Source organism: Gossypium arboreum, chromosome 1 (assembly GCF_025698485.1).
Source record: "Gossypium arboreum isolate Shixiya-1 chromosome 1, ASM2569848v2, whole genome shotgun sequence".
NCBI classification, from domain to species: Eukaryota; Viridiplantae; Streptophyta; class Magnoliopsida; order Malvales; family Malvaceae; genus Gossypium; species Gossypium arboreum.
This window is the reverse complement of record NC_069070.1, coordinates 53172267-53186351: the sequence shown is the minus strand read 5'-3', so window position 1 is coordinate 53186351 and position 14085 is coordinate 53172267. Positions and strand designations below refer to the sequence as shown.

The 14085-nt window shown below is 35.9% G+C and overlaps 1 protein-coding gene across 3 annotated transcripts; it reads right to left on the bottom strand.

Moving 5' to 3' along the window:
- Window positions 1–376: 376 nt before the first annotated feature.
- On the bottom strand, window positions 377–13731 carry LOC108463842 (protein NAP1). Of its 3 annotated transcripts, XM_017763789.2 has the most exons (25): window positions 13457–13731; window positions 13175–13273; window positions 12654–13095; window positions 12489–12563; window positions 12095–12175; window positions 11727–11807; window positions 11475–11557; window positions 10894–10978; window positions 10014–10139; window positions 9742–9849; window positions 9105–9149; window positions 8885–9027; window positions 6535–6667; window positions 6125–6235; window positions 5922–6000; window positions 5255–5448; window positions 4484–4629; window positions 4094–4175; window positions 3901–4011; window positions 3519–3644; window positions 3297–3436; window positions 3118–3214; window positions 1893–2884; window positions 1290–1502; window positions 377–1075 (listed from the first exon to the last, which is right to left on the bottom strand). In XM_017763789.2, the coding sequence occupies exons 3-25, from the start codon at window positions 13068–13070 to the stop codon at window positions 583–585; spliced, it is 4161 nt and encodes a 1386-aa protein (XP_017619278.1). In that variant the 5' UTR covers window positions 13071–13095; window positions 13175–13273; window positions 13457–13731; the 3' UTR covers window positions 377–582. The 3 variants fall into 3 exon arrangements, with proteins under 3 accessions (XP_017619278.1, XP_052884712.1, XP_017619277.1); XM_053028752.1 differs by having other exon boundaries at window positions 13175–13725; XM_017763788.2 differs by lacking the exon at window positions 13175–13273 and having other exon boundaries at window positions 13457–13723.
- Window positions 13732–14085: the final 354 nt, after the last annotated feature.

Here is a 14085-nt window from a genome sequence, read left to right as displayed (position 1 = left end):
ACATAACTTCAAAAAAAGGAATTAAAATTAACAAATAAAAACCTCAAATATCATTGAGGTAAAAATGAATCGTCTCCCAGATGAAAAGAAAGAAAGGAAAGTGGGTTTTGTTTTCTGGGATCTTTGGCTTTTGGTTATTGGGTTCATTTATTATTCTCAGAGTGTTATTACTCTATTTGTTGATCTCATTTCCCTATGAGCTTGTGTACGGGGAAAGAGGTGTTTGCTTTTGCACTGAATAATAGCCCCGCCATATTATATTCAAAAAAAGAAAAGAAAAAAAACCCAAATAACATAAACGTAAATAAGAGAATCAGGACTACTTAAATTTTGGAAGTAAAATTTGTTTAATTTACAGTAAAAGAAAAGAATGCAGTTTAAATAAAAGCAGTAAATCTTTTTTTTTTTTTAAAAAAAAGCAGTAAAGTAAATTCACATATACATTTTTTGGCAAAATTTGTGTCAGCTAAATCCTAAACCTTATATTATATATAACCTAATAATTGAAACATTATCATTGAGCAGAAGAATATGAGATAATTAGTAGTAATATTCCTTGTTGAAGTGTACCATCAATTCATCCTACTTGTATGATATGGGACCAGACCTCGATACTGCAAACCTCGGCAGCGGACTGGGACCTGTACCTCCTGATGACGATCCTTCATACTTGACTTTACGGCTTGAACTGTAATCCAGAGGCCCGGAGCGGCGAACATTTCTATGTTTGTTTTCAACGCCTCGTAGATTTGCACTTTCAGCATCATAAAGCTGCTCTTGGCTGTGTGATGATGAACCCTTAAAATAACCTGAATCATTAGCACTGTACTGTGGAGTCGAATCTCCACGGGGTTGCCTCATTATAGGGGACGCATGGGCCAATGATACAGCAGGTGAATGGCGTGGTGAAGCACTTAATAATGCCATTGGCATCAAAGGAGAGTTCGCGTAGTACTGGCTATATATTGAACGGAGAATAGTGTAAGGAACATGGGCCTCAAGAGAGCTTCTTGGAAGGTATGGTGAAATGTCACAGAGTTGGTCCAGAAATACAAGCTTGGCAACGAGATGAGATCTGCAAATATTTCAGAAAAGTAAAAAGGATAACCATCAACACATTTTTTTTGGGGGGTACAAATAACCATCAGCACTTTGAATTAGTATTATAATAACAAGATACACGTACTGATGAGAGGTCAAATTTGACTTCTCGTGAGTTTTATTATGAGCCCCACGCGTAATATAGCTTGTAAAATTTTATAAAATAAACAGAACGTCAATATCTTTACCTGTTAGATTCATGGAATGAATCTAGTACAATTCCTGCCGAAAATTTAATAAACAGCTGCATTGCAGATTTTATACTAGCTTCTGCTGAAACACGCATATCAGGGTCCAAACTGTCAGCATTACCAACATGGCCGTTTGAAAGCAACTGTCTCTGGTGATGTTCCCGTGCCAATCTAACATATTCACTTCCAGCTATAACAGCATTAATACACCTGCCAGGTTAAGGCAAGATAATTAGCACAATCCCCTACTTTTACAACACACAAGCAAAGCTTGAGCAGTAAGGATAATGTGAACTAGAAAGTTGAAAAGTTGTCTCCTCAATTACTTCATCAAGAGGCCACAATTTTGACAAAAACAACTTCAAAGCTTGTATGCAGGTCAGGATGAATTGCATGCAATATAAATAAGGCTCCTCAACTCTCTCACTTTAAAATTCTAAGAGAGGCTTCGAAATATTAAATGACAAACTAACCAGTCATATTTGTATGGTTAGACATGCAAGCTACAAGGCATTCAGTTTGTAATGTCCCCTCGGTCTCTAGAACTCATAGTCAACACTTCTTTTTTCCTAAGAAAAGAAAACCAGACAGGGCACCCACCTTGCCAAACAATGAATATTGTTGTTGAAACCCCCTGTGTCAACATTGAAGCCAGTCGTGTTCCAGATATTTGATGTCATGAAAGTGGCAAATAGATAAGGCAACAAGCTCCAGGACCCGTCATTAGCACCTCCAACTTCTTCCAATATAGATCTAACCCACTCTGAGTCATGATCACCAGCAAGAGCAACAGCGTTTGCAACCCCCCTCATTCTTCGTACTTCCCTCTTTTCAGGTATTTCTTCAGGTATGTGCTTAACTACCCCAGCAAGCAATGAATAGATTAAGGGTGCACCTTCTTCAAGCACTGCTCCAGCAGCTTCAGCCAAAAGTTTATCAAAAGCCAAAGCCTGTCCCGCCTCGATACAAAAACCAATTATTGTCTCCAAATCCACAATTTGCTTCAAACAAGCTTCTCTTTCTATTCTGTCACCAGAATGCATGCTGCCAGCAACTGCTTCTAACAACTCACGATTTGACCGTAATGATGTGTCTATACAATTCAATAGGGCAGCAGTGTGTTCTTTCATCATTGTATCTAGCCTGTCAACCCCATAACCGCCAAAAATCCGAACAAATGCCTGCAGTTCTCCAAGATCAGTAACTGACTCCGCAAAATATCCACCAACTGGCCTTGTGCTTTTGAAGCATTTGTGCATGGGTGTAAAGAGAATTCCAGCACCGGACATATCCTTCACAATGTTTTCTATGTACCAGTTGCAGACAACTTCAGTGGCTGATCCAGTATGTTGCTCAGCTGGTCTGTCAAATAAATGCAGGGAAGACACTGGTCCAGAGAAGGTCTCCAAGAGTAAGACTTCTCGGATTCCTTGTGTTAGATCCATGCTAATATGCTGTTCAGCTAGATGGATTATATTCATGTGTCTGCGGATTAGTGATTCTAGGATAGAAGGCCTTTGAAGATCATTATCAGTTTTCAGCACTGAAAGTAATCTCCTTCTGAAGTTGCCAAGGATGCATTCTCTCATGTACTGCACGTATAATGAGAATATTATAATTAAAATACATGAATACCTAATGGCCTGCTGGGAATATTTGACCTCAGTGGAAACATCATCTAGTATGTTAAACACGAATTTACCAAGCAAGTTAGCAGGATACAAATAGCCAACTTGGAACATATCAATAGAAACCTAATCCAGGAAATCAACAAAACAGGCTCACATCTAAGTAAAGGGCCTTTGGCAGATTCAGCATGACTCACCTCCCTCAAAACAAAGACATGGTTCAGAACGCATATCGGCTCCATATCATTCAAAACTGAACACAAATTTGTGAGCCTCTGCATTGCAGCCTCCAACCTAGTACAAACAGAAGTTATGAGACTTTCAGCTTATTGATTTAGATGATCACGGCAAAGGAAAGAAAAGGCAAGTGCCTTACATTTTGATTGAATTGTTATTCTCTGGATAACTCTCATGGCCTGGCAAAGGATAAGCAACTGCTCCTTTTGGTGATTTTGCTGAAGGAATTGAGACTCTAGATGCATTATTCAAATAAAATGCTGCTTGCTCTGGAAGAAGCTGAGATTACTTGAAAAGTTAGGTTTCTAAACTGTTTATCATCTTCAATTAATTTACATTGGAACAAGAATTAAACGGCAACCTGCATCTCCAAAGCCCCAAATCCACCTTCAGAATCAAGGATGTTAATTAGACCTTCCAATCCTCCCATAATTGATTCAATGAGAGACTCAACATATAGGACTGCATCTCGCCCAATTTTTGTCACCTGACAATTATGGTAAATATAAAGCAGCCATCAACTTCCCAACTTTTAACATTTCCTTCTAATGAGGGGGAAAAAAAGGCCGATGATAGAGATTAAGCATTACTACTCCAAACAAGATGGGGGTAGTCATAACTTATCAGAATGATAAGTACACCAACATGTAGAGTTTATTTAACCACTAGAACAATAGCGGATAAAGATTATGCAATGTGGGGGTATTCCATGCTGCGGGTTTAACCATAAGGCATGTCATTACCTCCTCTGGAACAATTGGAGATGCACACTCTGGAAAACTACTAGCAACACCAAGCCATGCACAGCAATGCTGTGGACGCCCTTCTGGTCCAAACATAGTGTTTCTAAAGACCTATTACGACAGGTATACAGAAGTCAGTACTGCATGCAGGGTATTTCAAAATAAAGAACATGATAAGAGTATCAAAGCATACTGCTGTAAGGTGTTGGTGATAGAAGTATAGCTTTCTGAGACTACCATGCTTTGATAATTGGGACTCTAGTTCATCAACGCATCTGCATTGAAACAGATTCATATATACGATCACTAAGTTTTTTACACAATAAAATACAACTCTATGAGTTTGTTTATCAGGTGTTATATAATAGATTGATAGGTATTCAATTCTGAAAGAAAAATATGAATAATAGCTTATAAACAGGACATACATAATTCCACTTTTCAAAGTCAAATTGTTCTCAAGAAATGAAATGAATGTTTACTTGCTTATATCACAAAACATATTGATTGCAGTTAATGTACTTGGTTGAGCAATCAAATATAAGCTAAGCCTCAAAAATCAAGTGAATCAAAGTCAGCCCACCTAGACCAATTGTATGCTGCATTTCCTTCTGATAGTAACCCCTCTTTTCCAGTGGAGACAGTAGCCTTCTCCAAATGTCTTATGTTTATAGATGATCGAGCAGATGTAACAATCATCAATATAGACAACCAATCTTTACGGAAGCCCTGGTTAAGAATGATAGATGATTTTAGATTAGGTTAATAAACGAGCTACTTCAAACCCCACATTCACTTTCCCTAAGAATCGCCTAGGTTCGACTCGTCATTATACCAAAAATAGATAAATAAACAAACTACTTCTAGATGCATTTTGTCAATGGCAGAGTGATAACAGCAGCATAAATAATGATTGAAAAACAACTTTAATAGAAAAAGGATGAAAAGTACTGAAGCACTTGTATATCAAAGCTATTTATGTGACAGAAAAAGCTCAATATCCAAGATTCCTCACAACCAGAGAGGAACCTATACATAAGAGAACATATTTTGTAAAACTTGGCAACATTAACGCAGTAAAACCATGATGCAAACATACATCTATTTACATGCATATTATTTGTCTGTATGTGTATATATAATATAAATATACGTTGATTGCATACATATAAACTATTCCTTCTGGCTTCATATATCATAACTATGACCAAAAGGCTATGCAACAAAAGAGACCGCATTAGCTATAACCCGATTCACAGGCAGTAGATATTATACCAAACCCATTCCTATTTTCATTTAGTATAGATTTATGGCTTTGTATTTGAAAGGGAAAATGGTTTTATAGGTTTCTTACAGACAGATCACAAGTGATTGCAGAAATATTTTCACCCTGTGGCTTGGGTATATTTTCAAGGTGATTGATAATCTGCTGAAAGAGTGTTTTTAAGGTTGCATCAAGATCAAGAGCCACCATTCCAGGAGTTCCCAGCAAAAACCGGATTCTACCAGCACATGAAGAGAGATAAGATAATGCATAACCTCGAATTGCTGCATTGAAAAATGTAAAATCTTTAAGTACTGTTCACATATCAAGAAGTTCTTTCAGTAATAGATCACCATAGTGTAATATAAGCACTGAAAATCATGTGGCTAATATTGTAGCAGTGACTGAAATAGAGATGTAGGTTTAACTGCATCATTAGCCATTGCATGAGTGTTTACAGACTGTACAGATTTTACCCCAGTAAAGGGAGTAGACCTTCTTTGGCTTAGATTTTTGCTCAGTTTTTTACACTAGAACCTTTTAGCAACAGTTAGCCTCCTTGATGGATTCTTGATGGATATATGATTCTGCCTTTGACACAAGAAATGCCAGCACCTTGAAAGTTACACATTTATATCGGCATAAACTCAGAGACCAGTTAATAGTTGTCAATCTGTAAAATTCATCTTCTAGATGAAAAGTAAACTACATTTAATCGCCTTTATCGAATAATTTGTTACATCTACAAAGAGACTACCTGCAATATACTTGCGCACTAGACAGCATAAATGGTCCATCCCATCTAACAAAAACCCAATAGTTGGATCATTTGGATCCTGCAACAAAATCATTTCTGTCCAAGTTAAGCACCAGATTACGTAGATCAAAACGATAAACAAGAATGCTGAAATATCTTCAAGGAAAAGGCTTGGTGATACAAGGACCAAAAACTTTGCTTACTATGTCAACCGGCACCATTCGAGCAACTTTTGATTTTGATGATGCAATTCCTACATGTTGAAAAAACCAGATAACCTCACACTGAGCCAATGCCAGGGCAGAAAAAACCATCTGTGATGAAGCAGAAAATTATTAGACAACATCAAGAAAATGAGTCGAGTAATTTGTTAGTTTTAGGCCAATAAAGTTAAGATCGTTGTGAGTAATATCCTCTTCGTGAGTTAAATAAATTAAAACAATAGCAATAAAAGTTACAGGGCATGTTGCCCCACTGATAGTTGTGAGAACTCAGTTGAAAGGAGAAAAATTCAAGTACGCACAAATGAAGGATTATTTACAAGGAATGAAGTAAAGTAGAAGAAAACTTTATGTAGGAAGGATTTCTTAAAAGAGTATGTTACCAATCATACCTGAATGTTTGGAGCCAATAAACTGGGTTGATCAGTGAAAAACAGAACCATCCTACCAATTTCTTGCTTCAGTAGTATTCTCCTCTCATGGTGTATAGCATCACATGATATCAATGCTTGCTCATGTACTTCACTGAAACCATAAACCAATTTACCATTGAATATTAAAGCTGAATATGACATCTATACCAGAAAAAACAGGAAACAACAGCTTTAAAAAACAATGGTAATATTCTAAAATATTTATTAAATGCATAAAGACAAAGAACTGAAAGTTTTAATGTCTTGAAATTCTTAGAATTGCTTTGTTCTCACAAGTCACAGTCTTGTTAATGAACACACACAAAAACACATCTATATATATAGCCCAGGGCTCCAGGCGGATCTGGGTTGATTCCTATCTTTCAAAGGTAGAGAGGCTCATGAATCTGTGGATTTGGCAGCTGGGACAAAAACTATAATATAATTGTTATAACTCGTTATATCACAGTATATCCAAGTCTTCAATACTTCTTTGTTTTCTCTCTCCCGATTCATATGTCATCATGTCCAATGACTTGCACAGTTGCACCAATAATTACCAGGTAGAACCATGGATTTCAACCTAAAACAACATGGCTTAACAGACACCTTTCTTCTCTTCTTCCACTGCCACTGTGTGAACTTGCAATGTGATTTTAAACATGGCATTACCATGAAGTTGATTTTTGTTTTCCCTAAGAGCTTAATCTTCAAGCAAGTACATACTCTTAAGAACTTAACTTCTGTGTCCCTCACATCCAGATTCGAGATGGCTGCTATAATTGTAAATAGCAATACCCATTTATTCATAGTTGCACCTAAATTCAAATTTCAACAAAATTTTCTTGAATGCATACTGAAGGATAGAACATGCCAATCAGACAAATATAACTACAAAATTATGGTGGCACTGGGAATAAAGGTTTAGTTCAGTTCTTTAAGCATTCTAACAATGGTAAGGAAGTCTAGGCATGAATCAATTACTAGAGGTCCAACCATCTCCCAGCTGTGTTGAAAGAAGATGTTTTAAATCCTCTGATATTCTTGGCATCTCCAACTCAATAAGGAAATTCTCAATTTCATCCAACGTTTTAGATTCTGGCTAGTGAATATGCTTTGAACATAGTCACTGAAACACTTTTCAATGTCTTCTTGATTCTCCCATTGATTTCCTTTCTCATCTTTAAACATGTGAACAGTCCTAATTTTTCACTTATTAGCATTAAGATGAAGGTACCTGGTGTTCCTCTCACCGTTGATGATCCAATTCATCCTTGACTTTTGTAGCCAAAAACTATGCTCATATCGGCCCATATAGTTCTCTCTTGATCAAGAGATTTAAGATCCTGAATATTAATTTGGGCAATAGCTAGCTTCTCTAAAAGAATTTGTTTTCTAACTTGTAGGTTGCCAAAACTTTCCTTATTATTCCATTTTTTCAGGCTATCCCTTACTATCTTCAACTTGGACAAGAGCCTATAAGATGGGTACCCATCCACCCTAAGATTCCAAGCTTGCTTTTCTATGTGTTTACATTGTGGTTCAACTAACTACATTGCCTCAAAACAGTAAGGACGTCTTTTAAAACTTGTTCTTTTTATCTGAGTCCAAAATCAACATACCATGATCTGATTCAATAATGGGTAGACTGGTCAAATGAGCTCGGGTGTTTCTCAAGCCATGTCGCATTGCAAAAAGCTCAATCAAGTTTCTCCCAAATGGTGTCCGGTCCTTTTCTATTATTTGTCCATGTGAACACTCCATGCATTGGGATTTCAATGAGATTACTCTCGTTAATGCACTTAAGGAAGCTCTCATGGCCCTTGATATCCTTGTGGGTTCTTTGATGGAAATTCCCAACATGAGGATGGAGTAGCCTGAAAATTGTTGGTGTTACATTTTACCTTAGCAAAGGCCATTCAAATGGGAATTACCTCGTGTATCATCAGGTCCAATGATAGATTCATTGGAAGCATCGTCCGGAAAAAGCAAATTGCAGTACACTGGAAGTTTAAACCGATGTTGGATGACATTCACATCTTGGAGGAACCGTGCAGAGTGTGCAGTGGTCTAAAGAAAGTGACAAGGCACTATCCTGGGTAGTTCGAAAAGCAAGAAGTAATCTCAGCAGGAGTTTCATGATTAATAGTAGTAGTTATAGTGGTTAGATTCAGTACGTGTGTTTACTTATTTCTTTGTTTTGACTAACATATCAAAGATAGGAAAAAAGGAAGACCAATAAAATGATAATTTCTCCCATCTGCAATTTAGAGTTGCAACTAATAAAAATAAAATGAGAATATAGTTCAGATCCAAGCTCTAATCATACCCTATCATTTTCTCAACTTGTTTGGCCACACTATATTCCAAATCTGCTTCTTTTTGTTTGGTCCGACCCGATTTTGCCATCTTCTTTGACTCCAGTATCCGAGGCAAAACATATAACTGATAATCCTCATGCAATAGTACATACTGCATGCCCAAAATTACAAGAGTAGTTGGCCATTAAAAATGAGAATTTTGTTTCAACGTCAGAAATTAAAACTAACCTCATCCCTGAATAATGTAAGAACTAAATTTTCCTTCAGTACAACCTGAAAGCCATTAGGGAAAAATAAGGAAACAAAAAGACAGAACAGACAATATCGAAATGAAACATAGTTGCTTAGAAAAAGGAAAAAGTTACAAACAATAATAACAAATTACTTTCAAGCAGAATAATCCAAAACCCAAAGGAAGTGCAAATGGTTTACTAAGATTTCAACAACTCTAAATCCAGCCTTGTCATCTAAATGATAGCCATAACTATTTGCTTATATGCACCCAGAAAATAATAATAAAATTAGCAGCCAAAATGCATGCCATAATACAGGTATCCACATAACCCCAGGTGGCTGCCCTCATACTACTTTTGTTCAAGTAAAAAAACTACTATTATTTAGTTTATTGAAGATAGGTAGTGATAGACTAATAATCAAGGATGTTGAGGTACTCATTTTTGGGAAATAGTTCAGTTTATTTCACTAAACCCATTTTTGATCCTGTAGGTAAATAAAGGCAATTTTTATAAGATTTTGTTATTGATAAAAAGAAAAAGAGCTTAAAGAAGGTCATTAGTATCGATCTGAACTGCCAAATTGTTAACACACCAAGAGAAGAAAGAGCCAAAAGAATTATCGAAGTTACCAGAGCAATATCAATACTAGTGACACGGAGCAGCTCATCAGGACAAACTAGATATCCAAGTAATACCCACTCCCTGTAAGCAGTAACATTTGCCAGATCTTGGGCTCTCTGCAGTATAGAAAATGATATTGGAAATGCAGTTGCAGTAAACATTGTATTTGATAGGAACATGAAAGTTCACAATTGCCAAAAAACTAGAGAAAAGAGATGTTCTGGCAAGTACAAAAAACATCTTATAGTATCTAAAAATCTTTCCATGTAACAGTATTTACCATGGGATGAGCAGAGTTTGTAAGAATATCTGGATACCGAGGATGATATGGACTTAAAAACCCTTCATTGCGCAGCTTCCTTGTGTCTGTGGATAGGAAAATAATAGGACCCACAGCCTCTAAAACCTGGACATACAGATTGAAAATTCAGTGCAACTATTTCCAACATAAAGTATACAACTCTGGGAACTAAAGCTCTTGGAAGGATAAGGTTCTCGAACAATCTTTCAACATTTAAGTGATAAGAACCACTAAATCACATAAAAGCTAGACAAAAGCATTCAAATTGATGAGCAGTTACCTACGTAGTAAAACTTTATAAAAGGATAATGATGTATTAGGAAATTTTTCCTAGCTACAACTTGCAAGCACCATTTCAGGCAGTATTAATATTTCTTTGTTCCTTAGAAGGGCAGTTACAAACATTTGCATAAAATATAATTCACACAAGACTGAGATGGTGAACTCCTCCACAATCTTTAAAAGGAGAACTAATCTTTTCTTCCAGAACTTTCATAAGATTGTTGATTAAACCTTTCATCATTTCCAAAAGACAAAGAATATCAACCATTTGAAAGAAATAGATAGGAATTTGATAAAAGGCAAATCAACATAAAAGGTGATGAGAACTAGGGAAGGGGAAATGTCCTCATCGCACGGGCAGGGTTACTTTTAAAAAACCAGGCCAGTAGATTGTATTCTCGAAATCTTAATAGAAATTTTCTGGATAAAAGACAAGGATACTACAAAGTATATACTTCGACAAATGGAGCAGAAACATAATAGAAAATGATTCTCTTGTTGCATATAAAAAATAAATATAAAAGAAAACGACGACCATTATAAAAAACATGTTAATCAGATAAAGCATGTAAATGACCTCTCCAATGCGTGGGCTGACAAAATTGAGGTCTTCTTGTAATCCTTTCAATGGAGGATCATAAGAGTCAATGAATTGAATCAACCTGAAATTCAGTACCAACATTACTTGCAATTTGCAAATATAAAGGAATAAGAATCACAACACAATTTGCCTTTAAAGAAGATTCAAGTCAAAGCATTGTCAACCATATCATAAGTACGACTTCTTAGCATAAAAGAGGGGAGGACATTTGGCTTATCCTAACGAGAATGATTTTTCCTTCACATTAAATATTATGTGCTAAACAAACTGATTAGCTAACCAAAATTAAGGCTTTATAAAAGCTCAGTAAGTTTTTACACTTGCGACATCTATACAGAATTCTGTTCTACCTCCAGCCTTCTAATCACAACAGAAAAATAGACTAAAACAACTATATATTTTAAAATCAAAACTAGAAAAAAGTAACACCCTTTAAGTTTACTCAAACAAAGGTAAATCCCTCAAGCATTTAAATATATACTGGCCAGAAATTGAATAAAGTGTATTGCAACATACTTAGAAGCAAGCTACAAGATTAAAAGGTAGTGACTTCATACCGATGATAAAAATCACAATCTCGGTCGTTTCTTGACATAGCATGCAAAAGATTATAAACTTGCAGCATCATTTTCCTCGGTAACTGTTATTAAAGCATCAAATACATAAGCAAACCGACAACACCTTTTTCCGCACTAATAATTGTTTAAGAAAACAGATATAAGTTCTCAAGTAACAGCGATTCTGTCTTACATGAAAATTCATGCATACTAATGCATGCACACAGGGAAATATAATCAAGGCAGAATTACCTTCTCAGAAAAAAGGTTGACACGAACGAAAGAACAGAAGAGATCCATAAACGCATGTAGTATAAGGGAATTTTGATGAGGCTGCAAAAAGACTGTAACAAGTTAACATGTATACTGCAGAAAACTAGTCACCATGTTATTCAACATCACCTAGACAACAAAAATTTCAATATTCTTTCAAGCAGATCAAGAAGGATATAACAAAAAATCTATCAAAAGGACCTATTTGGTTTAGGTACATTTTGTGCATCACATCACTTTCTTTTGTACCTCCCAAATAGTCAAACACCAAAATGCAGGTGGATCAAGTTGGTGTTTCTAAAAAGCAACATAAAACTTGCATCATAGAAGAGAGAGTTCACACTTACCAATAAGGTGATAACTGTACTGCTAAGGTCCAATATGAGTCTCAAAGCTTGTTCTCGAAATGCCATCAAATCAAGAAGTAGCTAATCCATGGAAAACAATCAATCACTATTACAAAGATAAAGAAAAAGGACAATTTTTATAAACTAAATATACATAAGAAAGAAACCTAAAAGTATATTTGAAAACCAAGAAATAGAATGTTATCCAACCTATATAGCTGCTAAGATGCCTGCAAGGAATTATGTAACTTAAATCATGCTGTGATGCGTACAGCACACATCAAAGACACTAAATCCTAGAATTTAAAGCCTTAAACTAGGAAGCAAATGAAATTTTGATAGGCCTTAAATCCCCTTTTGATAATTTATACTTTTGCAGCGCAATTAACCTCACCTGAACCCATGGTTCCAAACTCTGCAAATGAACTTCTGCATTACCACTCAAAGAATCCAGAGCAGCCTTATCAACCTGCACCGATTTTTATCAAAGACAATAGAACAATCAGATACTCACGAGTCGAAGAAGGCCTACAGCAACATGAAAAAATGCAGATCTTACACGCTCGAGTTGCAGTTTGCTGAAGTGCTCAGGGAACTTTTTTGAGAGCAAGATACAAATCCTTGGATGGTTAGGAAAAACACTCGCTTTCCAAAATGCTTCCGAAAATGCATGGCCTATAGGGTCTGGGTAGTCCAGGATTTGGTTCAATCTATACATTTTGGCCATAAGGCCATCCGCAACTTCAACCAGTTGCGCTACCCACTGCATGTTCAAGCCCTTGTGCGATCCCACACCCAAACTGTGGACCTGACCATCAGAATTCATGTACCTAGAGCTTCTAGATGAGAAAGGAGAAGTCGTGTCAAGACCCAAATAGTCAGTCCACCTTGATGGACCCTCCCATTCCCTCGATCTCCCAGCCCTAGGAGATACGGATGAATCTTGAGAAGAATAATGTTGCCGCAATTTCGCCATGGATGAATCAATTCACTTAGAGTTTCTGCAAATGGAAGTTCGATTAGGACCATAATTATATATAGTTCCACAAACTGCATTGTAAAAAGTTTCTTTTCTCTTACTTTTTCCCCTTTTTTTTTTCAGTTCAGTCAATTCCAAGACGAAGAATCCAATGAATTAATTCAGTCAATAACTCGGAAAAGAAAAACGAACTAGCAGTACTTGCAAATATTCAAAATAACAACAAAATAATGTTAGCTTCGTGGAGCAGTCCAGCGTTAAAAAAAAATTAAGTAAAATATCCAACAATCAAAAACCAAAAAAGAAAAGAAAAAATATTTCGATATTCCAAAATTAGACACTTAACAACATTAAAAAAGGTGAGGAAGTTGAAAGGATTTTACCGGTGCTCAGCTTCACCACATTTTGTGAAGAAGCAGACAGAGACAGAAAAACAAGAAACTAGTATTTGTCGTTGAGAATGCCAGAAAAAAAAAAAAAGTTCGGTTGTCTTTCTTCGTCGTTTAGAGCATCAACTCCAGATCTGAAAGAAAATAAAGCGGAATCGTCAAGGCTAAACCAAGTGAGGGTTTATTTATAAATAAAATAAAAATTATTATCTGGATAATTTCACAAATTTTCAATTTTTTTTCTTTCTGCTGTTTTTATTTAATTAATAATAATGTGATAATAGCGCGTACATGGGAATAGTTGAAGGACGAAATTTTCGGTTACTGGTGACGTGGCGGTCTTCTGTTTGCCCTTGTCCGGATACACATCTTCAGTACTAAACTAAATTAATGTAGTAAAATTCACTGCTTTTATCGTATTCATATTCTGTACTTGTCCATCAACATTTTATCCTAATTATCCATTCCGTACATGGAGAAAATATGTTTTAAGTGTATTTGTAACTTAGAATTTAGATGCAAATGATGGGTTTGGGATCAAATATTGGGAGCTTAGTAAAATATTTTAAAATTTTAAAATTTTAATGAAGATTTTTAAAAAATTAGAGTTTAAATCAAATTTT

What these genes read in the sequence shown, in the direction of transcription:
- LOC108463842 (XM_017763789.2), bottom strand. Translation starts at nt 13,070, where the DNA reads ATGGCGAAATTGCGGCAACATTATTCTTCTCAAGATTCATCCGTATCT. An exon ending in TCAACCTTTTTTCTGAGAAG is followed by an intron (nt 11,558 to 11,726) that starts GTAATTCTGCCT and finishes CTTTAATAACAG; the next exon opens with TTACCGAGGAAAATGATGCT. An exon ending in TCATTCCATGAATCTAACAG is followed by an intron (nt 1,076 to 1,289) that starts GTAAAGATATTG and finishes AAATATTTGCAG; the next exon opens with ATCTCATCTCGTTGCCAAGC.